Here is a 26,127-nt window from a genome sequence, read left to right on the forward strand (position 1 = left end):
CAAGTTTGAAGCGATACGCAATTTCTCTTTCTAACCTAGGATGCTGTATAGATGAAATTTCTCGCATTAGAAAGATCACCCATTTCATAACTCATGTTTTGAATAAAGCATTATGCACCTGTCATGCTTTATACTACAGTCACTGTGTGCATGTAGTGCTGGGCTCCAAGGAGTTGCATATCTAAGCCCAGATGCAGCAATTATCCTGTGTGCATTAATGCAGATTATGCCTTTTTTGAGAGAGACAAAACCTATATGCCAGACAACAGGGAACACTGCTTTAATCATTTAACTGTTAGTAGGTAAGCCTTGAGAGGCTGCTTTCTTCATGAAATTCTCAGAGTACTCTGTGGCTCTTGAGGCTCTAGGGGACTTCTGAAAGTATTTGTCTGTGAAGGAGCAGTTGGCGAGGAGAACATTGAGTGCTCATGGACGCTTTTCTGATCATGACCTTGAAACAACTATTATGGCATATTGCTTGTAGTATTTTAATGGACACTTAAACAGCATTTGCTGGTTTTAGACTTGCTGCTGAACAGTTGGAAAAGTGCTCCATGGTTAGATCTAATTTAGCATTCAGTGGTCTCTAGATTGGATTTCTTCCTATTAGTCTGGGGACATGTGGGTAAGAAGGCTCTGATGAAAGTTTCCTGATAGCCGGTATAATTTCCTCAGCATAAGCTGGAACATTTTTTAAAATACAGTGATCTTATGGTAAGGAAATCCATGCTCAGTAAATGGGAGTGGCAGTAGGTCCTGTGCAAAAGTGTTCAGATTTTAATTAGAAGGAAACGAATGACATGGAATTGCAGAGCAGATAATATTGTAATTTACTGTTTTGGATAAGACTCATCAGTGTTTCTCAGAAATGTCACTGTCCTGTTTAAGTGTACTGTCACTCTGTAGGCCCAAATTGTTCCACTTTGTTGAGGCAGAATTGTTTTGTGCAAGCACCCTACACCTTCAGGTAGTGCCACTGATGTCAGAAACACTACAGCTGGGTAGAGTAATACTCGGCTCAGCATGACAGCATCTTAAGCTGTCCCATTTGTCTTTGGTGTATGGGAAATGAGGAATTTGGAACAAGTTCTAGATGACCCAGATAATATGAGAATTCTGTATTTCTGTCACACAAAACAGAGTAAGTGAATAACATATTTAGCAGGAAAGTAACCAGGCAAAGCAAGATGGTTTTTAGTTCTTATTATTTTTTAATTTTACTCCTATTGGGTTAATTTAAATGCTGTTTCTGAAGTATTCATTATTAGCTATCTTATTTAAATAGTTAGTATTCTCCTGTAAATAATCACACAATTGGATTTGTTAAATTACTGATTTCACAAATCTTATATTTTCCTGAATATGCAACCTCAACCACCACAGCAGCAAAGGTTATTGTACAAGTTCAACTGTGTATCTGTATTGTGGAACTGAATCTTTTCCTGGACCGTGTCATTTTCCTTACCCTGTTTGAGTTTCCAGGAGGGAGGATTCTAGGAAGCTGCTGCAGCATGACCCTCATACTTTTCATACATTCTTTTCAGCAATCTGGATCAAGTGCCTTCTGAGAATTTTAGGTCAATTTGGATCTGAGAGACCTATTCTTTTTTCCAGAAGTGGGCACAGCTGCAATCTGATTTTTTTATATTTTTTTTCATAGTAAACTGCATCTTTCATTTCGTTGAGGTAGTGATCAGTCCAAGCTGTGGAGCAGCACGTGCTCAGTTACCGTTGTTTGTGTAACTGGCACTTAAATGTCAGACGAGTAGAAAGGATTTCAGCTTAAGGTGGAAGTTTTCAAGTAAATGCTAGCTGTTGGCAATTTGAATGTCTGTCCAAGAGGCCTTAAACTAATCTCAGTCTGTCTGGAAACTGGAATACATTTGAATGTCCTTCTCACCTGTCTTTCAACTGTCCTGGAATGTGGACAGGCTCTTTCATGAGCCCTTGTGCTTGCCAAGCTGTCTGCCAGTCACTGCACAGGGGGCACAACAAAACGCTGTGCAGCTCTTTCTTTTTCAGCAACCCTGTGACAGATAAACCTGACAGTTGCTCCGCTTGCTCCCAAACGAGTGAACGTGCAGAGCCAGACAGCAGTGAAACAGAGTCAAGTGGCTCAAGGCAGCGAGCCATGGATAATGGGCATCAAGTTTATTAACCACTATTTTTCATACCTAAATAATACGCTTTCCTCTCTGCAACCATATTAAAAGAAACATTCTGGAGGTCTTTTTATTAGTAATACATGTTATGTAACAGAGCACTCTGCTTCCTGGAACCAAAAGTTATAAAATCTCTCCTGTTTCAAGAGATTATATAGCAAAATAAGAGGATGAAATCTCATTTTTCAAACTGGCCAGTATCAGTTTTCAGTGAATCCTTTTTTCTTGAGAAAATTCAATTTGCATTCTCACTAGTCATACAAGTGCTCAGGTGTCCTGATGGTACATCTTGTGCCTGAGATCCCCATGGGTTGCTGGGCAAGCTTTGCAAGCAAGAGGGAATCCCTTGCTGATTTTGTTTTAATGTTACTTCAAGTAGATGTACTCCTGGTGCATATACACATTGAAAGCGGAGGTTTGTGGTGATGCCTAGAGTTTGACGTGTTAATTGATAAAATAACTTCAAAAGCAATGAAAGATTAGTCTTCCAGATCCCATCATCTGACCTGGATTAGAACTGGGACTACATCTCATCTTGACAAGTCTGACTGACCTTTATCGAAAGTAGTTTTGTATGAAGAGGGCAGCTGTGTGTGTGCTGTTAGAATCTGCCACCATCAGTCCTCCCAAACCTCAACCAGTCAGATTTTCTTTATTTTCCTTCTTAGTGTACTTTTCATGCTGTTTCTCCTTGGATAAGTTGTACAATATTTGGTACTGTCTTAGTTTTTGCAGTTGCTTGGAAATTAGCTCCATGGTAAATTTGCCAAGTCTGAAGTACTTGTATTGAAGTGTAATTATAAAGTGAATCCCAGTACTTAGGAGCTTAAAATAGGATCTACAGTCTACCAAATATTTATTGCACGCTTTTGGAGCTTGTTAAAAGCTCAAAGAAAATCCAGTTAAGCACAAACCCATACAAAATGTTTAAAAAAAAAATACTCTAAAGAATGTACATCAATTATAATATTTTGTATTGTATACATTACACTGATATAAACAAAAGTATCATTAAACAGTGATGCAAACACCACATGAATGCCAGAATAAAGATTTGACCGTTTTCCAAGTTTCTTTCTCCTCATAGCAATCTCCTGTGTTGTTTAACAAAGGATGTTTAAAATCTTCTTGTTCTGTGGCGCTAATCATTTTTCTCATGGAGAAGAGAGAACAGGAATGAAATGAGAATTACTGACTAGGTAGAGGTAGGGGGAAGCATTTTCACAGTGGCAAGCCAAGCAGCAGAACAGGTTACCCAGAGAAGTTGTGCAGCCTCTATCCCTGAAGGTTTTTAAGACCATGCTGAGTAGAGCTGTGAGCAAACAGGCCTGAATTCACAGCTCACCCTGCTTTGGGCAGTCTAACAGGACAGGAAACCTCTTGAGCTTCCTGCCATCATGAATTATCCTGTGAGCCGAGACAGGAATTATGAAGCAAGTGTCTGCTAAAGGCCTCTACATTGACTGCTTTTAGTGAGGTTCCGACAAGATGACCTCCTGAGGTCTATCACTACCTATGTAGTTTCTGGATTTTGTGACTCTAAATTCTTAGCAAAATGACATAGGGACTTCTCCTTGATTACTCAGAATATCACTGGCTAACAACAGAGCCCTCATCCTTCTACTCCAGGAGAGAATACTCACTGCACAGACCTGTTTAATAGCTTTAGAATTGTTTTCAAGCCTTTTGCCTCAAGCTTTTTTTCTTTAGATTTCTGCATTTAGGCTGCCATTGTGATTATATTGCTAAACTCAATAACTGCAGTTAAAGTGAGGGAGGAGCATCTGCTAGACACAGAAATACAATTACAGTCGAGCGCTAATGAAAGACTGCAGCAGCATCTGCCTTTCCTGTGTCAGTTCTGTAATCTGTCTGCATGCAGCTTCCCAAAACAACCGCTACTTTGTACGTCAGTGTGTAATTTATTAGCTCTTCTGACGCCAGTCCTCCAAGCTGGCTTCACCTGACAGAAGCTCTCCTAGTTATTATTGCACAAGAAACTAGCTCCCTGGTAGTGCAGGAAGCTGAGAAAATGTTTTTATTCCCCTGTGCATCTGAATTATCATGTGGATATCTGCAGGCATAAATTGGACAGTATTGAATTTGAATAGCCTGAGCCCAGATGCTGTGATACCACGTGCTGTAAAATTCTCCAGGTACACGAGTACCACAGGACTGCTTTATGGATGTTGCAGTCTTTTGGGTGAGGAATGAAACGAGGTCTTTAAAATCTCTCCAAAGTGGGACTGTCAGACTTGCTTTTTGACTCGTTATCAGCTTGTGACTTCTCCATTTTAATTTACTTTGAATAAATTTGTCATCACCATCATCCATTTTCCTGAACATGAAGAAACACTTGAAGCTGGTTCAAGCAAGCATGATGATGAGTTCACACTGGGTATTATCAATTGAAGTGCTGACAGACTCTTTGGTGGTCAGTCATCACATTAGAAAATGTAAATTTTAGTGGATGTCGAAGTATCGTTATGCAGAGAGGCATTCAGATGGCTGTTTTACACTCCAGGCCATTCAGAAACTCTCCTGGAACCTAACAGAATTATTTTGCCAATAAGTAAGCAGGGACACACAGCTCTGTCATTCAGCACAGCTTGTCGGTGACTGCTGGGTTGGCTGTGTGGCTCTTTATATGACTCCATAGTTAGGATCACTGAATGGCTTGGGTCAGAGGGAACTTTAAGGATTACCTTATTCCAGCTCTTAAACCCCCACTTGTATACTGGTGCTTCTGCTGTTGTCCTGTAGTGGATGGCTTTCCATTCCCTACAGTTTTCAAGACAAAACACTGAAAAAACCATGCTGAAGAAATATTTTGACAGGTCTGTTGTATTGTAACAAAATACTGTAGCAGCTCTAAGGAGTGCTTTTTGTCAAGCACCCTTCCTTTGCTGCCATACAGTGCTTTGAATGTAGGTGCAGCTTTTGACTAGTGATATTCTATAAAAGGCACGTGTATTGAATTTGTATTCTGCTCTTACTTGTGCAAATAACTTCAGCACTCTTCTCCTGTGCATTTTAAATTGGTCTTTTTCTGGTGAGTTCTCTTTTCCCCAGTGGAGTCTGGCCTGTGGGATGTGCCGGACAGTTCATGGGATTCATTTGCCTCGTGTTGTCATCATTGCTAAAACACAAAGCTGGTGAAAGGAAAGAGAAGAAGTTTTCTAGTGGTTCGGTGCTGCATTTGTCCCACCCTTTCCTGTGTGCTGGTTACTGCACCTAGGATGATTTCTGGTCCATTGTACAGCAACAGAAACCAACCTGCAGTCCCCAGCGTGTTAGCGTTGCTAGGCTGCTGTTTCAGTTTCTAGTTACGTAGTTATTTGTTGATAGTTTGATTACGTGACTTCGCCGAGCTGAAAATACAAACGTTGTTAAGGGTGAAAGCCAAATCAACATCTCCATTTGCACTTAAAAAACAATTTCTTCCATCATTTTGATTTTGGAGTTCAAAATGTTATTTAAATGTTAATCACTTGAAACTGTGCTTGGGCATATAATTCAATTATGGGACCATCTTAATTATGCAGATGGCGCTTATGAGCATCTGATCCAATTACCGTGCCAATTCAGTACGCGTTCATTCAGAGGGCTTAGCTGAGACACGTTGTTATTTCAGCGTGTGGACAAATTCCCTCTTTCAGGAAACGGGATCACAGAATGGTGATACTGCACTGCTCTGCTCGCTGCCTTCAATGGTGCGTAACCACAACGGCTTTCACCTCCCTCCTCTATTCTGTGGTGGTCCTGGACTTGCAAGAGAGTTTCCTTGTATTTATTAAATATCCAGAGGGATGAAAATTGAGAGTTAATGATCTCTCATTCCTCTAGGTAGCATGCAGTTTTATTGCTACTTGACTTCGTAACTTTTTTTTTTTTATTTTTAGTGGTGCACCACATCTGGAAGCTGTCTGTAAACCTCATCTGATCAAGCTGATTAAAAAAAAAACAAAAACAAAAAAACAGGAAAATTAGTAAAATTTACCTTCACAGTAAATTGGTGCAACACAAATACCATGCAATTATTGCAAAAATAAGACTCAACATTTAATCTTTCCTCTCATTTTGGTGCAAGTCCAATGAAAACAAACGCGTAGTCTGTTTTACAACATAGTTCAATGTTTAGGCAGGTCAGCATTCCTGCTTGCTACAATATGTTTTCTCATTCACCTTTGTGGTTGTTGTTTTTTTCTTTAATCTTATCATTTTAACTGTGGGATCAGCCTCATATATCTAATTAATAATTAGAGGCCTCTGAGGGCTGTGACATTTAAGAAGGAATCAATAAAAAGTTAGAATAATACCCATAGAGGATATTTTAAAATAATTGAGTGTTTCAAAGACATAAACCTGAATGCTTATGGCCAAAAGTCGTCCTCTAACTCACAGTAAGGAGGAGGAGAAAAAAAAAAGAGTGATTTATTCTGCTTTCTCCTAGTTTTTCACTTTTGTTTCCCTTTCTCGCTGATTCTGGTCAGAAATTGGACATTAATCCATGTTATGATCCACCCAGTGTGGCCACATCTGGATTACCATTAAGTGCACCATCTGCCTCTTTAGACTTAGGTACTGCACATATATTGTGTAGTTGAGAGATGGAATAGGTGTTGTCACCTTGGAAAAGCTTTGTAGTACCTGAATTCCCACTTCTAAACAGTCTGCAGAAGCACTTTCCTGTTACAAATTACTTTCTCTGATGCTTAAAGCAGAGTGTGTGCCTCTGTCTGTGTGACTGTGCATAGGATCAGTTTTGCTCATTTTGGTATTTGGTTTATGCAGGAATGTCACTGATTATATCGCCATGAATCCAGTCACTGAAAATTTATGCTAGGAAAACTTGTCACACTGTAAATTCTAATTCCCAGTGTTGGGTTTGTTCATGTTTTGTTGAAAGACAGAATGAACTTGAATCCTGGGTTGGACTGCAGTTGCAGCTCAGCTTTGCTCTGAGGAGTTAGTAAGTGAGATCAGCGATGACCAGGCTTGCTCTGCACAAGAGTGAGCAGCACCAACACAGCTAAATGCTGCTGTGTGCACTTCTTGAGCATTACAAACAGCCATGGTGGTTGTTCGCATATATAGAAACAACATTAGCTCAGTTTTAAATTCTCTTATTACTGAGATAATTGTTATTGTTGCTTTACGCTTTGATAAAAGTACTGCTTGCAATGTAAGCTATTACTATCATAATAGAAGAAGATAGCATAAAATAAAACAAAATACATCGTAGCTTCCAGTTTTCTTCTTGTACAACTAAATACCATGCCTGTTGTGGAGCAACCAGTCTAAGTTAATGTGCATTTCCTAAAAACAATGTGGGACCAGTACCCGGAGACAGGGAGTAGATAGGGATTTGTAGCATTAAGTGTATGTCTGGGGCTGTTGATCAAAGCTCAGTGGCTGGTTGTGCCTTGCAATGACTCATTAACATGTTATTTATATAAAAGATAATGTTCAAGCATAAAAGAGAAATGCATAATGCATGAGAACTGAGATGGAATGAAGATTGCTTTGGTTTAGACATATGAATGGCTATAAGAATCAAGTTGTAAGGGATAACGTTGATGTTGGAGCAACACCTCAGAAGTCTAATGCATTACACTCTAATCCTAATGTGGAAATTACAGTTATTTCTGATGGAGTCAATGGAAGTTTGGATTAGGTCACAATTAACAGTCACAGAAATGCAGGCAGTAGAGGGGTCATACTAATGCTGGTTATAAAGACTTCAAATTATTTTAGCTATTCGTCCTTGCAAAATACAACATCTTTATCTGTTGTTGCCTTTTTTGGGACCTTCTCTTATCTTACATCAAAATTCTTTCTCAAAGACTTATTGAGAAGAAAATTCAGGTGAATTATTATTGACTGCTCTGTTGGCTAGAGGTGAGTTCTGCTCTGACATCTCATTCCAAAGCACTACACTGCTGTTCTCCTTGAGAAAAGTAGTGTGGGCAAATGTGTCCATCTTCTGCATATTACTATTGCTGTAGACTGTCAGTAGAGTAATATGGCTCTGCCAAAACTTTGGTGGGAGCACTGAGGTGTACTGAGTGTTCCAAAAGTTTCAGCAATGGAAAGGTATGCTGCTGTGGAGAGGAAACACTTCCTGAAGTTATACTTTGGAGCAGAAGAAAGCATACTTTACTTGCCCAGTGGGTTGCCCTGTTGTGTGAGTGCTGTGTACGGTTTTGTGAGAACTGAAGCTCCTTGTGCTTAGAGGTGTGTTTAAGACAACAAATTTGCTTGCTGAGGAATGGAAAACATATTTTCCTTTCTACCTATAAATACACTTGTCTTCTCATTTGGTATTACGGTCACAGTATTAAACCCTTCAGACTCATCTACAAAGTAGCAAGAACTGTGATGAACACAGCTGGATTTATGCTATCCACTGTCTGCAGTGCACCATTTTTTCTGACAGTCGTTGAAAAATGTTGATTTGGGCTTCTGTAAGAACAGGTCCTTTCATGTCTATTTTCCATTTAAGTGTGAAATATCACATAGATAGATGACAGTGGTGATTGTTTGTCTCAGAAGGAGATCCAGCTTGTTGCTGGGGTTGTATATACTGTATGGTAGCCAGGACTCTGGCTGGGTAACATAAGAGAACTTGTACAAGCATTGTCCAAGATTTTCTGCCCGAACTGATTAATTCTACAAACAGGTTGCTGTGTAAATGTGCAATCTCATAAATAAATAAAAGGATCTCAAAACATCTTTGTGCTGCTTTTCCAAAGCTGCACAAAAATCTGACATAGCTGGAATGCAGTCTTTTCAGAGAACTGTGGGACAGTGGAACTGGGAAGGAACCTCAGGCCAATCAAACTTTGAACCTTTGCTCTAAGCCAGGTCGGCTCACTGAGTCAGAGCAGGCTGCTCATATTGAAAACTTCCACTGATGGAGGCTGCACTTCTCTGGTTAATCTGTCGCACTTCTTGACTGTCCTTATGCATGAAATGAGTTGCCTTTCTGTTAGCTTTAGTCCAGACCCTATGTTTCTCTCCTTTTGTCTCTGAGAAGAATCACATTTTCTGTTCTTCCATGATCAGATTAACCCTGCACTGCTTATCACAAGTTGTCAACCTTCAGAAATTTCAGTTCGACTTAAGACAGCTGCTGGCTACAAGAAAATTGAAAAAAGGGCTCTTCTCAGTGAGGGCTTTGTGTGTGTGTGTGCATGGAGAAGCAAGGGGGGAAGTGTTTGCCATTTCTGCGTATATTAAGCTGGAGGCTTCTTTAAATATTTGTTTGGAATTTTGAGTACTAATGTTGCCAGTGTTTTTTTTCACCTTTGCAAAGTTGCAGGCAAATGATGATGTTTAAATGTGGTTTTGGTGACCGTGTTAATATCTTTTAGATTTAACCCCAAAGTTCACTCTATCTTTATTTGATTATTCTAAGATTAGTGAATTATAAATCTTTCCTCTCTTTCCAGGCTTCTCAATGCCAATAAGATCAACTGCCTGAGGGTAAACACGTTCCAAGGTCTGCATAATCTCAAACTGCTATCTCTTTATGACAACAAATTGCAGACCATCAGCAAGGGGCTTTTTGCACCTCTCCGATCGATTCAAACTCTGTGAGTATGCAAGCGTATTGGAAATGACAGCTCTCCCCTTTTCCCCAAAGATGTCACCTGTCTTTACAAAGGCTCTGCATCTGACACTAAGATAATTTGGAAGAGACATTGAGGTAGTAGCCCCTCCTTTTCTGGCAGAAACAAAAGGAACAGGCAAAAGAGAACTGTTGCGTGAATTCAGCACAGATACCCATTGACACAGCCTGCCCTTAGTAATCTAAATGTCTACGTGCGTAAAGATACTGAATTCATTCATTCATGCTGTTTGTTGGAAGATAATACACAAATTTGACTCTGCACAATATATGAACAGCAGATTCTGTTAAAATCCTTGCCTACCAGTTTTTAGTGAGCTACTGAGTTGGTGTCTCTCTTCACTGGGACTGAGTTCTTCTACTCATAAATCCTGAAACTATATTTCAGCTGACATCCCATTTCAGGGGAAATGATGATTGTATTATTTAATACATTAAGAAAATCCCCTAAACATTTTCTGAGACTCTTTGAATTGGAGTCATTAGGAGAAGAGCATTTGGAAGCAAAATCGGAAGCAAATAAATAGAAATGGCTGGATAACTTTATGGAGGGTTTTACACTTCATCAGAACTGAATTGCCAGCCTGATGTAAATGAAAAACAAGAAACAACCCCCTCACAAACAGTATTGTGTATGGCTGTTTAGATATGTTAATTCCTGCATAGGTATAAATCTGGTTCTGTGTCTGTATATGCAGACAGAAAAGTAGGAGGGCTGCTCCAAAAGTAATGCCTCCTATTTTATTACATTGGCCAACAACATCAGAATGTTGGCGTCAGGTGGTGGTAGGGCTGAACCTTCCTGCCAGTATTTCTTACATTCTGTTGCCATGTGACAGATGTCAGAGAAAATGGTGTCTGACGTGGAAGTGTGTCTAAAGCAAAGGTGTAGAATTGAATGCAGAAAAAAATGGCATCCACTTATGTTCATTGATTCTTGCTGCATGTTTATGGAGACCAAACAGCGGGTGTAGCTCAGGGAGGAGTGAGTGGTGCATTTCAGCAGTGGCAACAGTAATGGTGGATCACCTCCACTGATGCAGATTTTGACAAGTTCAGCATGCATGCTCTTGATCATCACTGGTCAAAATGCAGAGCTAATGGTAGTGACTCTGTTGAAAAATAGTGCTTTGTAGCTGAGAATTTGCTCTGTCAAATGGTGTTATTATGCTCTTTATAGCCGCTGCTGTTTCCATGGAAATAAATAGGAGGCATTAATTTTGGTGTGACCTACCTGTTTGTACAGATGATAAAAATACACTAGCAACAACAGACCACAGTTATGTCCTCACAAGAACTTTATACCTCTGTCCAAAGCCACATTTAAACATTTCTCTTTTAGCTTTTGCAGTTATCAGAAAGCCTTGTCCTGCTCCCCTGGAAATTAGAGGATGGGTGCAAGTTCATTTAACTGACATCAGAATCAAGCTCTGAGTAAAACCTGACGGATTCCCAGTGTACTGTTCAACTTTGTAAAGCAAAAAAAAAGTAATAACAGCAACAGATAAATGCTTTTTTCTCCAAGGAAATTTTGAGGACTTCTATTAACAAAGTATAACTGTCCAATTAAAGTGTGATATACTGCGTATTCCTGTGGGAAATATGCAAATTTTGGTGAAGGACAGAGCCAAGTCTTACTTTTTATAAATAATCCAGGCAAAAACAGGCAGAAATACATGTAAGGAGAATTCTATTAGGCACAGTGATCATATGCAAGTATCAATTCCACTCTTATTTACTCACCTTTTGATCCTTAGAAAACTGAGCTTGCCAATGAAATTTATTTTAAAGCAGAGTGCACACTGATCTCTCAGCTCAGGTGCACTTAGATGGGTGCATTTCCCTCTCAGTTGATCACATCAGGCTTTCAGGTGAAAACACCGCACGTTGTACACAGTCAGTCCGTGTCCTTTAAAGCAGGCTTTACTATATTAATTTTTGTTTCCTCCATGAACAAACTTACAACAGACTTAATAAGCTACAAAACGTGATAGCTCGCAGAGTTCTCCCATTCATGTGAAGCTCTGTGGTTTCCTCCAGGCCCAGGTTTTTGGGAGCTTATTCAATTACTCTTCAGGTTTGCATTTGCGAAAAACAGTGATGGAGTACAGTGTCACAGGTCACTTCTGATTAAACATCCCATCCTTCTCTCAGACATTTAGCTCAGAATCCATTTGTGTGCGACTGCCATTTGAAGTGGCTGGCTGATTACCTGCAGGATAATCCGATAGAAACCAGCGGCGCTCGATGCAGCAATCCGCGTCGCCTTGCCAACAAACGAATCAGCCAGATCAAGAGCAAGAAGTTCCGCTGCTCAGGTAATTCATTTATCCAGGCTGTACTGCACTTTCAATTCAGAAATAAGCAGGTCCAGAGAGCCCGCTAATCGAATCTGCAGGGCAGCATTTGCTATAATGGATATTATGGAGCATCTTTTAAAATTAAATTTGGAAAATTCAGTTAGTTCTTCAGAAAGCCAATTACCTTATGGATTTATAAGAGAAAAAGAAAAAAAGAAAGAAAAAAAAGGGAGTCTATAGCTGCCTTAAAACAAAAGGAAAAAGAGAAAAGTTGTGATATTTAATTTATTTAATTTTAGAAGAATTTCTAAGTTATAAAATCGAGGAAATCTCAAAGTTATAAATCTGAGGAAAACAAAGTTTTATAGGAATGTCATATTTCAAAGGGGTAAAAATGTCAATTGACATATTTTAGAGGGGTAGAACCAGTGTAGAATTTCATTTTGTATTCAGGTGGAACTCTTAATGACCCGAATCACAGCTCAGCTTAAGCTGTCTCTGAAAGGCTGAGAGCAGCATGGGTGAGGGTTTTATTCAACTGGCAGCAGGCTCCTGTGGCCTGGGATGTGGGTGAGCAGGATTTAGGGGATGGTGTTGATTCGTAAACTGTCATAAATTTTTGATATCCACAAGTATCTTGCATGAATTCACATAAAGCTCATCAAAGTTTGTAAGATTTCTGTCTCTATTAAGTTTTATATCGTGGCTTTTATCAGTTTGTGCAGAGATATTTTTTTTTCTTGTGAGCCAGATGAAAAACTGTTTCCACTTGAAAATAACCTCCAAAGTAACATAAACACCTTTTACTCAACCCTGTCTGGTTTTTATTTATGGTCCAGCTATAAGTGAAAGGACATTTATTGCCTTATACAGCACAACTGAGCAGACTACTTTTTCATGTATTTTTTTTCTACTGGTTGGTTTGCATATATATTATGTTATTGCATTTCTTGTATACTGTAAAGACAAGCAGGTTTCATTGAGGGAATCTATTAGTGTGTACTGAGAAGAAAAATGACTGTTATTGATGAAGTAACTTGCGGTGTTTTCTACAAAAATTACTGTGATTTTTGTCTTTTCCCTATGAAAAAAACAAAACCAAACCAACAGCCATGATTAATCGTGTTCCTGGTGCTAAAAGATTGATGACTCTAGATGGGGATGCAGCATGAAACCAAATGGCAGCAGCCCAAAACAAGCTATTGTGCTTTGGGTATCTCTGCAAGCAATATGCTGAGCTAAGCCTTCTTTTTATGGGGAAAATAAAATAAAGATAACTTCATCTGCAGTCAGATTGTCTTGGGCATGCTTGTTAAAGTCTTCAATCATTTGTGACTCAAGCCACAAAATTTATAACTAGAATTGAAATTATAACATACTTTCATTGAGGTTTTTGGGTGTCTATTATAGGAACAAGTTAATTAGTCAGTAATGTTTATCTTTAAACAAACTTGAAATAAAAATGCATAAATATAATTCAGAAAAAAAAGTAATCTGCAGAAACAGAGCGGTATAAATCTGTACCCAATTTGCCATGGTTACCTTCTTCTGCCTTTATTAATAGAGAAATTTACGTTATGTATGTGCATGCATGCCTCTAACAATGGTGCAGTCTATTGGATAAGGCAAACACCATCTGATATCATTTATGAAAGGTCATAGCTGAGAAGAGCAACAATGCAGAACACTGTACCTGGTGATGTTGAGAATAATATTTTGTGAGAGTTCTTATCTTGGGAGTCCTTTCCTTAAGGCATTAGTCTGTTTTTTCCCTTGCTCTCCAGTTCTATAAGTATATCAAAACCACATGGAAGAGGCATAAACCTGACTTATGAAGGAGGAGGGCAGGGATTGTACAGCTTCAGAACAAAGATTTCAACTGGATGAAAGCTAATTCTATTGAAAAGCTCAATAGAGGAGCTATCCTTGCTTGTAGAGTTTCCAGATGGCGTTGAGATACACTGAACCTGACTCATTGCTCACATGGGGTGGGGAAACATCTCATGATTAAGAAGAATCTTAGTTTGTAAATCAATCCAGAGAACAGACATCCTTGGCACCTCTTCTGCTCATGTTGTCCCTTTGAATCACGGCTGTTTCAGATGTTGCATGCAGCAGGAATTTTCCATGTTTTCATTTTGAGGAATATGTGACCCAGGATTTAACACAGCACGTCTCTGTGCAGAAAAGTCCACGAGGTATGAATCTTCATCATTCTGACAGCCTGTTGAGCAGTGCTTTCTGTTACCCAGGAATGATCCCCCGCAATCCCACTGAGATGGCAATGCTTAGTAACTTGTCAGTGACCTCAATGGATGTGGGATTTCCCCATTGGTTTTACATCTTTTGCTCAGTGTTTAGGAAAAGAGTTTTTATATTAAATCTTTTTGTAAATGTTCATCTCTTTACTTAGAGGTTTCTTGTTTCAGGGTCCAATATTTTCATGCAATTTAATATGATTAATTAATGTTAGTAGCCAGAAGTTGGTCTTGCAGGGGAAAAACCATTGAATATGTGAGTTAGTTAAGGAAACAGTGTGAGGGGTGTTAACCTGGACTAGTCTTTGGCCTAGGAGAGGTTGATGAGGATGCACAGAAATTGCCAGTGTGACCACCATGCCCATGAGTTACATCAGTGTGAAAAGGTAAAGACATACCAAGAAAATAAGGTCAAGAGTACGCATTCAGCAGTGTGGATGGGCTAAACAGAATGGTATTTAATTAATTATGTGTAACTGTGAGGACAAAACTATGCAGCACAGCAAAGAAGAAAAGAAAAATGTAGCAAACTTAGTTCTGCATATTGTTTCTTTCATGTTTTATTCCAACTTCCCACCATCCTTTAGATAGTCTTTAGCAAGAAGAACATGCTTTCTTCTTTAATTTATCAAGGCAGTTCTCCCAGATGCTGTTTCCTTTCTGAACATGACTCATACTTTTACCGATAACGATGAAGCAACATCTGCAAAGGTTATGAGTAGCCATAGGAAGCAGATTCTGTGCAACAGGTAGGTAATGTACATAATTCCTTTTAAAATGAGAATTGGAAGCATTATAGCATGAAATGAAGTAACAGCAGGAAAAGGGGCATGTTTTTGCCCAAGGCTGTGAGACTGGCAAAGCTGTTGGATATACTATCTGAAATGTTTAAGCCTCAAATTGCAATAGATACTATTTCTTGTGTTTTTCTGCCTTCAATCAAATGTGATGCACCAAAATAGTAATAAACCTCCCTCTTGTTTAACTGTCTCCCCACAGTTATAGTATTTGAGACTTAAAAATGGGGTTGGTTTTGTTTGTTTGTTTGTTTTTTGAAAGAGGAGCTGGAGAAATGAATGGTAATAAATTCTGTCTTCCGTTTTGAAGATGGAGATACTGTCGTTTTTCAATGGCAGCGGTAAAATTCTTACTATCATTTTTGTTTTGACTGTATCTGCCCACTGTGACTTAAAGATCCAATGGGATTTTCGTGTTTTGGGTCACTGAAGGCTTCCATTTTTAGTAAGAACAGGAGAAAAGAACAACAACATCTTCTGACCAGTAGAATTGGGCTAAGTTTTCTGCACAGCAGTTTTGTTTCCTAAAGCAGCGCTGGGCTTTAGGTGGAAGGGAAATGAATCTATGAGCAGATTGTGTTGTCTCTGTGGTAGCTTACTGGCACTTCAAGAGCTGGCAGGATTCTTGATTGCTATGTGACACTGTATGAAATAGATTTTGCAGAGGGCTGCTCAACTATTGAGTTGTTTATCTTTTGTTCCCTTCAACATATTTGTATTTTTCAGTGTATTGTGTATTTAAAAAGTGATGGAAGTTTTACCTGCTGTCCAAGCATAGACCATTTTTTATAAAGATCAGATCATACACATGCCTATGAGCATCACATCACCAAAGTTTTTTTAGCAATAGAAATCTTAGAAACAAGGTTCCTATTAGAAGTACTAAGAATTAAACTGTCTTCTTGCTCCCTCTTGAATTAGGGCATAGCTCGTATTTAAATGTTCTAGATAGTTCTAGACAGTGCTGTGCAAGTCAAAAGCACCTGGAGTAATAGGAGGAGGCCAACAAACCATCTGCCAGCACAGTTCTCTCCTTTTTGGATGCTGCCTCTTTTTAACCTGAGCCCAATCAAAGTCAGCCTCTGCTGTCCTTACAAATCTAGAGCTTTCACATTTAGGACCGGTGTTGTATCTCTTGTGGTATCCATTGTTACTGGACAGCAGTACAGCAGAGGATGTACTCATGATTTTCAAAGGTATTTGGTAAACTCTCTTGCTAGGAATTGCAGCTTTCCCTCTAGTTCCTTATGTGTCTTTTCCAGTCTCTGTATTTATACATATTGATACCTCCTGGTTTACCTGTCTACACTGGAGCAGAATTCCTACACTTGTCATCACCTGAAATGTCATCCTCTTTTTTTCTGCATTGTTTCAGCCTTAGAAGAGTAGAACTGCAGTGGACATAGTTTTCCCAGACAGGAGAAAACAGGCTGCACATCAGGGCTTTCTGCCCAGAGTCATGTTTCCTGCCCCTTGTTCCCTCTAGGTTCTTCAGTTCTCTGCTGTTACGATATGTCAACGTTTAAGCTCTTGGAGTTCTCAAAACAAAATGGTGCAGTGTATTGTTGCTCCTCAACTAGTGTTAAGAAGTCAAGAAAGGCAAGTGAATTTCATCCAGCTCTTACATAAATAATTTATCTGATTGAAACACTCCCTTGTCCCATAATTTACAAATCATTCTAATGACAGCTTTGCAAATTCCTTCCGTTTTTAGTAAGCAAATAGTCATTTACTGACTATGTAGGCGTATCGCTGTCCGTAGCATTTTCTGTTTGATGAAAAGCACTGATATGCACCTGCTCATCTGCTTTGCTGCAGTGCTGCAGTGACGCATGCTCAGGGAATCACAATTTGGCCTGTCCCCAGCTCGCTGCTCTCCAGCAGCTCCTGTCTGAGTGGGCACTGAACTCTGATGGCTCGAGGGTTTGTCCGTGCTGGAGCTGAAGTGGTGGGCACTGGCAATCCTGCACAAGATGCACAGGACTACTGAGGCCAAGCTCCGACACTTTTCCTCACTTGGGCCTTGGCTTGAGCACAAGTGGGAGGAATATGAATCACTTCTGATCTGGACAACTGGAAAATTAACAGCACTCAGATTTTACTTTTTTACTTTTTTTTTTTTAATTCAGTTGAAGTATGCTGTGTGATTTGGTTTTCTGGTTGCTTTTTTTTGGGGGGGGGGGAGGGGAGCGGGGAAGAGAGTCCTGCAGTTAATTTGTTTTCTAAAAAAGCAAAAAGACTCTGCAAAATCATCTTCAGAGTCTGAATATGGCAAAGCTGAGGATATGTTGTGCATAAGGATAATTGTGTCTAATTGGAATGCTGTTTAACAGCGACAAATCACCTGCAGATTAAATCTTGTTTTTAATTCATACTTATGAGCATGAAGTCTTCACTGTTCTCTGTGACTGAGTATATTTGAGCTTTGTTTTGCATGACATTTTTATGAAGCAAAAGTCATTGGGAACCCAATGTGCCTGCTATGTACAGAGCTAGGAGAAGGAATGGCAAGGCACAGATGCATCCTCATCTCTTGGGCAGGCAATAATGCAACTGTTCTAAATTCTCCATGTGTGGAATGCAGAGCAATAGGGATTCCTCATTTGAGATCTGAATTGTCTTCTGCTGATGCCTTCCCTAGCTATGACAGAAGCTGAGTGGTTACAGCTTGTGCCCTTCTTCCCCTTACAAGTGGTGCCTTCTGGTGAGTTTGGTTAGCAGGAGATGGGGCCAAAATCACATTGCTGTTGGCGTGTATTGAGATTAAGTTGAGAGACACTCATCAGAGATGCTAAATTTAGCACTTTTTTGTGCATGTAACTTGAATATGAATACTTGAACATGAAGTCACTTGAATATGATAAAGAAAATAATTGGGGAGACATTGGCATGAAGAGACCCAGTCTGCTGCAACCATTGCTAGAATGTTTGAGCTTTCAAATGGACAATAAATTTGCCTCTGCCTGTTTGGAGACTACAGCAGTGTCCTGAAGAAGTATAACATTGTGGGACAGTTAGACATTGGGAATTTCTTTTTGAAATATTATTTACTGTACCTAAGACAAAGTAGCATGCTTCCCTGATTGCTACTCCATTTGCCAAAAAAAAAGAAAGGATGAAAAAGAAGAAAAGCTCTGTTCCTGCATATTTTTTGCAGTAGTCTTCAACGTGCTGAGAGGCCAAAATATACTTGTGGAGAATTTCACTTCTCATGTCTTTTGGGGACGTAAATTAGGATTTTGGCAGACCACTCCTGGTGTGCTGGTACCTCTAGCTCATTGCTATTGCTGATGAGCTTGCTGATAAATTTACTTGAAGAATGCCAGAATTGCTGCATTATTAAACAGGTGTAGGAATAAGGATATGAAACTCTGAGCCTTTCTTGGCTAGAGACATACAGAATTACTAGCAGAAATGCCAGTCATATGACTAATTGCTAAATATATGGGGTCTGGCTTCCAGTGTTATGGATGCTTTGAACAAATCGTAGAAGCAAGTTAATAATAATGTCCATTGTGCCCTTCTGCATGGGTAACAAAAGAAAATTAATAATCCAACTTTTGCGTCATTTAGGGCTGTGTCTAATTTGGCAGCTTGTGGGAAGGTTTATCTTTAGGTTTCCCCCAAAAGCTGCTAGTTTGACTTTCGGTGCTGTTAAGGAAACAAACCCACACATAAGGTGGCTGAGTTAACACTGTACATAGTTTCTGGAGTTTGCAAGTGTTTGTGTGTTGTTGTTCTCTGCAGTAATGCTGGTTCACAGCAAAACGTACAAACTGAAGCAGAGCCCCTTGCTCTATTATCTGTCATCTCTGCCCAAGTACTCCCATTGTTCTCTCTGTAGGCAGTGAATAATCTGCTTGATGCTGACTTTGTGCTTTGGGCAGCACAAAGCCCTTACTCAGGAAAGTGACGTTTTATGTTTTTAAGGCACAAGTGTTGACCTTCATTGAAGACCATCAAAACGTTCTGAGCAGTTGCAGAGGACAGGCACTTGCTCTCATTCATGAAGCCTGCAAGAACATTTGAGATGTGACTTTCAAAAGCACTCATCACTGGCATAGCTCTGCAGACATTAAGTCAATGGGAGTTTTATTTCAGAGGGAGCAGTCAAGCCAAAATGGAATGCCCTACTTTATGTGTTAAAGCTGCAGGAGTGAGTTACAACAAAGCTGTTCGAAATAATCAGGGATGTAGAAAACACAACTTTTATGCCAAGAAGCAGAACAAAATACTCCTGTTTGCCTTAATATTTCTTCAGTGGCTTACGTGTGCTACCTTGTCTGCCATGTTACAAAGTACAGACAAAAAAAGCAAGGCAAAGCAGTGGTGATTACAGGTCATCAGTGTAAGTGCCACCTGCATGAAGGGCCGCTGGGAGCTGAGAATGGCTCACAGGGAGCTTAGAGAGGGTTGGCTGCCAGAGGTTCATGATCAGCTCAGAATCAGCTCAGTTGGGGACAACTGAAATGGAATTTGCACTGGGAGACGCACCATGAGCGTGTAAGTAGCTAATAAAGAGCAGCACAGCTCAGTCCTTCACATGTGGTGGGAGATGCACATCGTTCCTGGAGAGAGCTATTAGCAGTGCTTTGGTAGCAGTTTCTGTCATACTAGTTCTGTCTCTGAATTTGCCCGGGCTCTGTTCTTGTACACTAACCCCAATTGTGCTCCAGGGTGTTCTGCAGTTGTAGCATAAAGGATGACCTCTTGTATCCAGCACCTTTTTGCATGGGCGGAGTGGAGAGCAGCTCTCAGTGAACCTTCAGCTTGTGCTTCTCCATGCTGCTTCCTCTCAACGCTCTTCTCTCTTTGGCGCTGCCTAACTCTGACTCTGGCTGTCCATGGGGTTTTCCTTTGTGCTTGATCTAACCATGTGGTAGAACAATACAAATTGAACATGGTTCTGTCAAGCACCATGGAAGGCTGCATACTCCCTGCCGCATGGCATGCTGGGATACTTCTGCTGTTTTCAGAACCATCAAAAGGTGAGAGATTCCCCTTTTCTCACAGGAAAAGTCAAAAAGGTGATGTGTGTTGCTTAACCAGACTCCAGGCACCTGGGGACTGCTGGGGGGACCCTGGTGACGTTGGGTCTGACTTTCCAAAGGGCTTGCATGCTGAATAACCGTTTCCAAGTAATTAATCTGTTTAGTTGCTCTTAGAAGGAGAAAGTGAGGCATCCTGTTGGTGAATAAGATTCAAGGGTGGCTCCAGTCATACTTACAGAGATGAAAACTCTTTTTTGTCTACTTACCTTATGAATAATGTAAACTGCATCTATCTGAGCTGTCCTGTGAGTCCTTCTGCTTGAGGGACTTTTTGGATGCCGTGTTGTGTAATGAGATGTCTGATGCTTAATGTAACCTTGGACCTGATTTGAGCAGTCTTACTGTGCTGGCATTTCATTATGAAGAAGTATGCTGCAGAAGAACTTTAACCTACAGAGGACTCTGCAAAGCATTATATCTTATCATGAAATGACACGGGTCATGTGGCCTGTATGGAAGCAGTTATCCAATGATCACATAGCGCAGAGCTGAATCAACATACTCTAATGAGCCCTTTTGGATCAGCCAGCATAGGTAAGACCTTTAATGTACTTCTTCCTAACTTTCCTCCCAGAGGTTATTACACATATTTGATAAAGTACTTTGAGGGCCTCATGCAGAAGTTTTCTTGTATGGAAATGCTGTGTAATCTCACAGAGCTGCTGCATACCTGTTGTGGAGCATCAGAACGAGGACATATGTGATTTTTAGATTTTCTGTGTAATTACAGATAAGAATTAATGCTTTGGATGGGAAATGATATAAAACAATGTACATCCTGTGTTTTTTTTTCCTCTGAAAATGTATGAAAGTTGTGATCAAGTGGTTAAGTAAAGAAGTAAATGTCAGGATTCCCGGGGTTTTCGCCAAGTGTTAGATCCGTGATGTCCGTGATCTTATTTTTGCCAAATTTCAGACAGTTGGATCTATGTTTTATAGAAGGAAAATATCAGGTCAGTCATCATGCCTTGAATAAAAATAGCTTGATTTTTTCCAGAGCGCATCATTCAGCACTCCTTTTGAGTCTTTTTGGAATTGCTCATTTTTAAAAACTGAAATCAGGTTTTCTAAGCAATTGCTTACAAGAGCAGAAAAAGCTCTTTATCTGTGCTGCTTAATTTCTCTGTGCGAGTAGTAGAGAGGCCCCTGAAATATGTGAGTGCTTGGAAATGTAGTGTTTCTTTATCATGGTACTGCTGTTCTGTAAAATGGCATTTGGTGTTGCTCACTGATGCTGCATGAATTACAATGCACTGATACCTGGTAGCAATGTCACGTAGATTGTGAAATGAAAATGTTATCAGTGTCACTAGCAATTCAGATAAATAGCATTACCCTCAATAAAATACATGCCTTGCTCTTGCCTTGGCTCCTCATAATACTGATATTAAAATTACTTCTTCCTTTTGGAAATTACTGAAAACTCCTGGTCATGTTTTACATTCAGCCAGGCTTCGCAGTGTTCTCATCTACACTGCACGTGTGCTTTCACATGTAATAAAATGACCAAATGGCAGCTCTGGAATAGTAAAATAAAGTCAAGTGTGTGCTCTGTGCACATCCTGCGTCTCTTTTCCATGGCTTTCCACGGGTGATTTTAGGAAAAGCACTGCATGCATGGGTTGTTGATCGTGCTTCCTGATTCCTGTCATATCCACTCAGAGCCCTGTAGCAATGCAGCAATAAAGATAGCAATGGGTGTATGTACCTAACTAGTTCTGCAAGCAGATGGCTCCATTTCGTATTATCCCAGATGGGAATATCTTAATAGAGCAGCCACCTGTCAAAGTGACCTCAAGGCTCAGGTCAAACAGTAAATTTTGTTTAGCTGTTGGCAGATGATTCCTGCTTTCTCACGGCCTAATGGGTGACTAAGTACTTGCTGAGCGTATTTGTGCCATTGAGAACTTCTGACTGTGCCTACCTGGGTAATTCGTATTCAAACCTTTATTTTATAAAATATTTTTATAAAGTTAAATAAAATGCAACAAGGAAGGAAGGAAGGTATGAAGGTCCCTTCCTCTCCTACTGAGTTGAGAGGGCTTTCGCCTGCTGTGTGGAGGCAGTGCACTGATGGCCGCATGACAACAGCTTCCCATGGCTGCTGCAGGCTGGAAAGTTATACATCATCAGGAGCGTCAGTATGATAAGCCAAAATGAGGTAAATATCCTTTATTGACTCTGCCAAAAAGCTTCTATGAAAGAAAAAAAAAGAAGAAAACCATCACCCTCTGATGTTATGTACACTCTTTTCTCCTTCACAAAATGTCCCACTTACTTTCTCCTCCTTCTCTGTTTTCCTTAGGAATATTAATCCTGTATCTGTAAGACAAAAATGTATACTTAATAAAATCTTACCCTGTGTAACCTCATGATGGTTGTGATTATTCATTCAAAGAATACTTATATAATGCAAGTTAGAATTGCTTCTTCAGGGGTTAATTTGAGGAATTCCAAGACACTTTGTGATGACTGAAAAATTCTGTTTTGTTTTTTTTCAATGTGTACTATAACTGTAGCAGTTTTAATAAACTGATCCTTGTAGCTGTTCATAGTTGGCATTGTTTTGAGGAATCATAAGCAACCATAAGTACTGCTTTATAAGCCTAAGAAAATACAGCTGTTTATGGAATCAAGAAATTGTACATTTGTCACTTGACATTTTATCCAGACTGCCAAGCCTGCAATTTTTAGGATGGGAAATCAGATGTGCTTCTTTTTTTTTTCCCTTTCCCCTTCCTACCCCCCAAAAAAAGCATTTTAAATTATGGCTGTAAGAAGAAATGTTAAGTATGTTAGAAATACTTCAAAATGCCCAGTGCTCCTCATATTTTAAGTGCTGTGCCATCAGGCTGTAAAACAGTAGTCAAGTCTCACTACAGATGTATAATTTACAAGAACCATGATGACCTGCAGGTGATTACCACCACAGAGGTGGTAGTGTACAAAGCTGCATGTTTAATGTTTGTCATAATCCAGCTTTTACAAAACCAAACCCAAGTGTGTCAATGGAATCAAAATGTTAGATTGCTTGCGGAACTGCTTGCTTTCAGTGCATCACCCAATGCAGGTAATGTGTAACAGAAGTTAAAATAGTAGAAATTGTAGGTGATTCCTTTTTCCTTCTGAAAAAAATAGTGTCCATTGATGAAATGAGTACTGGTGTATTGATCAGTCTGGAAGAGGGAAGCAGGTAAAGAATGTTGTCAAGTCTCTAAAACAAAATTTCAGTTGAAGTTTCCACTGCTGTTTTATGGTTCATTGCAAAATCTGAACATGCTCAAATCATTCCTGAGAAAGCGTTGAAATTGGCTTTTAGGACTCTGCAAAAGTTAAAACTATTTCTTGGTAGTTACGATTGCTGGATATTACACAGAATTCCTGAGACAATTCTGGAGTTTCCGTTGTGAAATATGAAGTGAGTGGGCAGGTATTGCATGGCGGGGTCTGTCTTGGCAACGCTTTGATTGCACACACATTTATTAATGCTGCTGGTTCCATGAAACACAGAGATCAAGTTTCAAACCTGCTGTTATTAAAAGAGAAAAACCAAATCAGAAAAGGACAGATTAGTTCACTGAGCCTAATTGGAAAAGCATTTCATTAGAATGGGTCAAAAAACCTAGTCAGAGAGGTCTGGCAATCATGGTATAACGGCACATGAGGGAGTGCTTCTCACTAAGTATGGTCTACCCGTTTCTTAATTAAAATGAAAATGATTTAAAGTGCTATTACTTTCTTCTACTGTTTGTTTAATGCAGTTAATAAAGGTGTCTAATTGTCGGAAATTGTTGACATGGTACTCTTACACAGGGCTGGTCTCTAAGATAGCTTTAAGAGCTGAGGTTTGAAAATTTGGGGTTTTTTTAATGACTTCATTAGAAAATTTTTGTCATTTGCATGCATCAAAATAACTCCTGCCTTCATGTGATTCCTCTTCCTATCTGCTGGAATAAGTGCAAAATCTGAAAAAATAACTTTGCTGGAGTTTCCTTGAAGCAGACCTCTCGGCTATCTACAGATGTAAAAAAAAATGCCTTAACAGGTATGCTGGTTAGGTAGACAAGGAATTAATTTGTCAAGGGAAGAATGAAAAAACAGAGGCTACTCTGGGAGAGTCATTTGAAAAATTGTTGAAAAAACTTTTTGCAAGTATTAAAATTGAGTGCAGAAGCTTGTAGCTGACAAGAGGCAGTGTTGAAAACCAGTTCCATAAGTCTCTGATTGCTGCAGTTATCAGGAGCTGTTTGCTGGAATGTATTTTCCCTTTATTGCAGGGTCAGAGGATTACAGAAGTAAATTCACTGGGAAGTGTTTCATGGATCTTGTCTGTCCTGAGAAGTGTCGCTGTGAGGGAACAGTTGTGGACTGCTCCAACCAAAAGCTCACCCGCTTACCCAGCCACCTTCCTGAATATACCACTGATCTGTAAGTGCTGCCTCTCCAAGATGTGCTCAGTCAGGCATGTTGGTTTTCCTAGATTTTAAAGGCTGTATAAGGGCTCAGCAAATCAAGGCACCTTGCCATGTGAAACTGGGTAGGTTAATTTTGTTCTGGAGGAGCACCACATCTTTCTTAATTCCTTAGCTCTCACGCTAAATACAGGCATGAGGAAGGAGCCATGGCCCTGCGCATCAGCTCCTTCTCCATGTCTTCTTGACATACTGCTTTGTCACGTGGCTCACACGAGCCATTTTCATGGTTCCTCTTCCTTTGATGCCTTTGTGTCAAATGTAATTGTCTTTTTCAAACATAATTGTCTTTTTTTGACCTTACAAAGCAGTATGTGAACTGTTGTTCCGAAGCTAAGATAGAAGAATATAGGGAAGAGATGTCCAGAAACACAGAGAAGTCTCTGTGTAGAAAAACTGAACTCCATCGGACAAAGGATTCGCATCCCAAGCCTGCCAGGATGGCAGCTTTTACATTATTTTTGAAGATCAATGGAATTTTATGGGAAATAAATTGGTATCAAATTGCTTCTACTGAAGTGGACTAGATCTTCAACTGCACATCTCTTTTATAGGATGAATGAGGGAGATTTAGACATGCAAACAAAGCCTTGTGATGGTGAAGGTTAATAATATCTTACTGTGTGCACTGAAAGGAGGCATTCTTACACTGTCCTTTGGCATCACACTCTTAAAGGCATCCTGAGTTTTTATATCTTTTTACGCTCCGGGAGTCTGAGACACATGGCAGATAGTATCTTATTTGCAAAGGTCATAATTCTCTCTTTGTGACAGTCCTGTATGTCACAGAGATATATCTAAAGAGATCTGTGAAGCATTAAATGTCTTTTTGTTCTTTTCCCTTCAGGCGTTTGAATGACAATGATATTTCTGTTCTGGAAGCTATTGGACTCTTCAAGAAACTGCCCAACCTCAGAAAAATGTAAGTTCAAGTTATTTGCTTGTTAGAATTTGCGTTCTCTTGAACTTCAAGGAAGGAGGAAGGATTGAAGTTTTTTGGATACTACTGTCGTAGCAGAATTTGTTGTTTTTAATGTAAATTTAAGGAAACAGAATGAGTTAACTCTTAGATTAACTCTTGGACAGGCCCAGTTAAACTACGGAGAGTAGTTTAGTAGTTGGTTTAATAAGCAGAAACTGAAGTTTCTTGAGGAGACAAAAGTCAGAATCAGCTGTTACCTGCTGTTTGTTCCCTAAGCATAAATTTTGCCATGGCAATTGAGGTTGCAGTCTCCTGTCACTTATTATATAGAAATAGATTTTATTTAGTGGAAATGAAATTGTGGAATGTTGTGTGTGCTTATCACATGCCTCCTTTTTCGGTGATACCATCAGTCTGCTCTTCTGCATGAGTGTATGAATGTCACTGAGTATATTTCTCTGTCTGTCTGTAGTATTTAAGTCTTCCAGTGCCATCCTGTTCCAGAGAAGGACTCGTTCTGTAAAAGCCAGCC

At 39.7% G+C, this 26,127-nt stretch overlaps 1 protein-coding gene across 3 annotated transcripts in view; it reads left to right on the plus strand.

Moving 5' to 3' along the window:
- The window catches only part of SLIT3 (slit guidance ligand 3), a 472,709-nt gene that overhangs the window by 342,150 nt on the left and 104,432 nt on the right, over nucleotides 1-26,127 (plus strand). For all 3 annotated transcript variants that reach the window (XM_042880662.1, XM_042880663.1, XM_042880664.1), the window contains exons 14-17: nucleotides 9,617-9,760; nucleotides 11,950-12,113; nucleotides 24,479-24,629; nucleotides 25,521-25,595. In XM_042880662.1, the coding sequence (XP_042736596.1) occupies nucleotides 9,617-9,760; nucleotides 11,950-12,113; nucleotides 24,479-24,629; nucleotides 25,521-25,595 (534 nt within the window). The remainder of the gene's footprint in view (nucleotides 1-9,616; nucleotides 9,761-11,949; nucleotides 12,114-24,478; nucleotides 24,630-25,520; nucleotides 25,596-26,127) is intronic.

Source organism: Lagopus leucura, unplaced genomic scaffold (genome assembly GCF_019238085.1).
Source record: "Lagopus leucura isolate 7727_CA_CO unplaced genomic scaffold, USGS_WTPT01 Super-Scaffold_100027, whole genome shotgun sequence".
NCBI classification, from domain to species: Eukaryota; Metazoa; Chordata; class Aves; order Galliformes; family Phasianidae; genus Lagopus; species Lagopus leucura.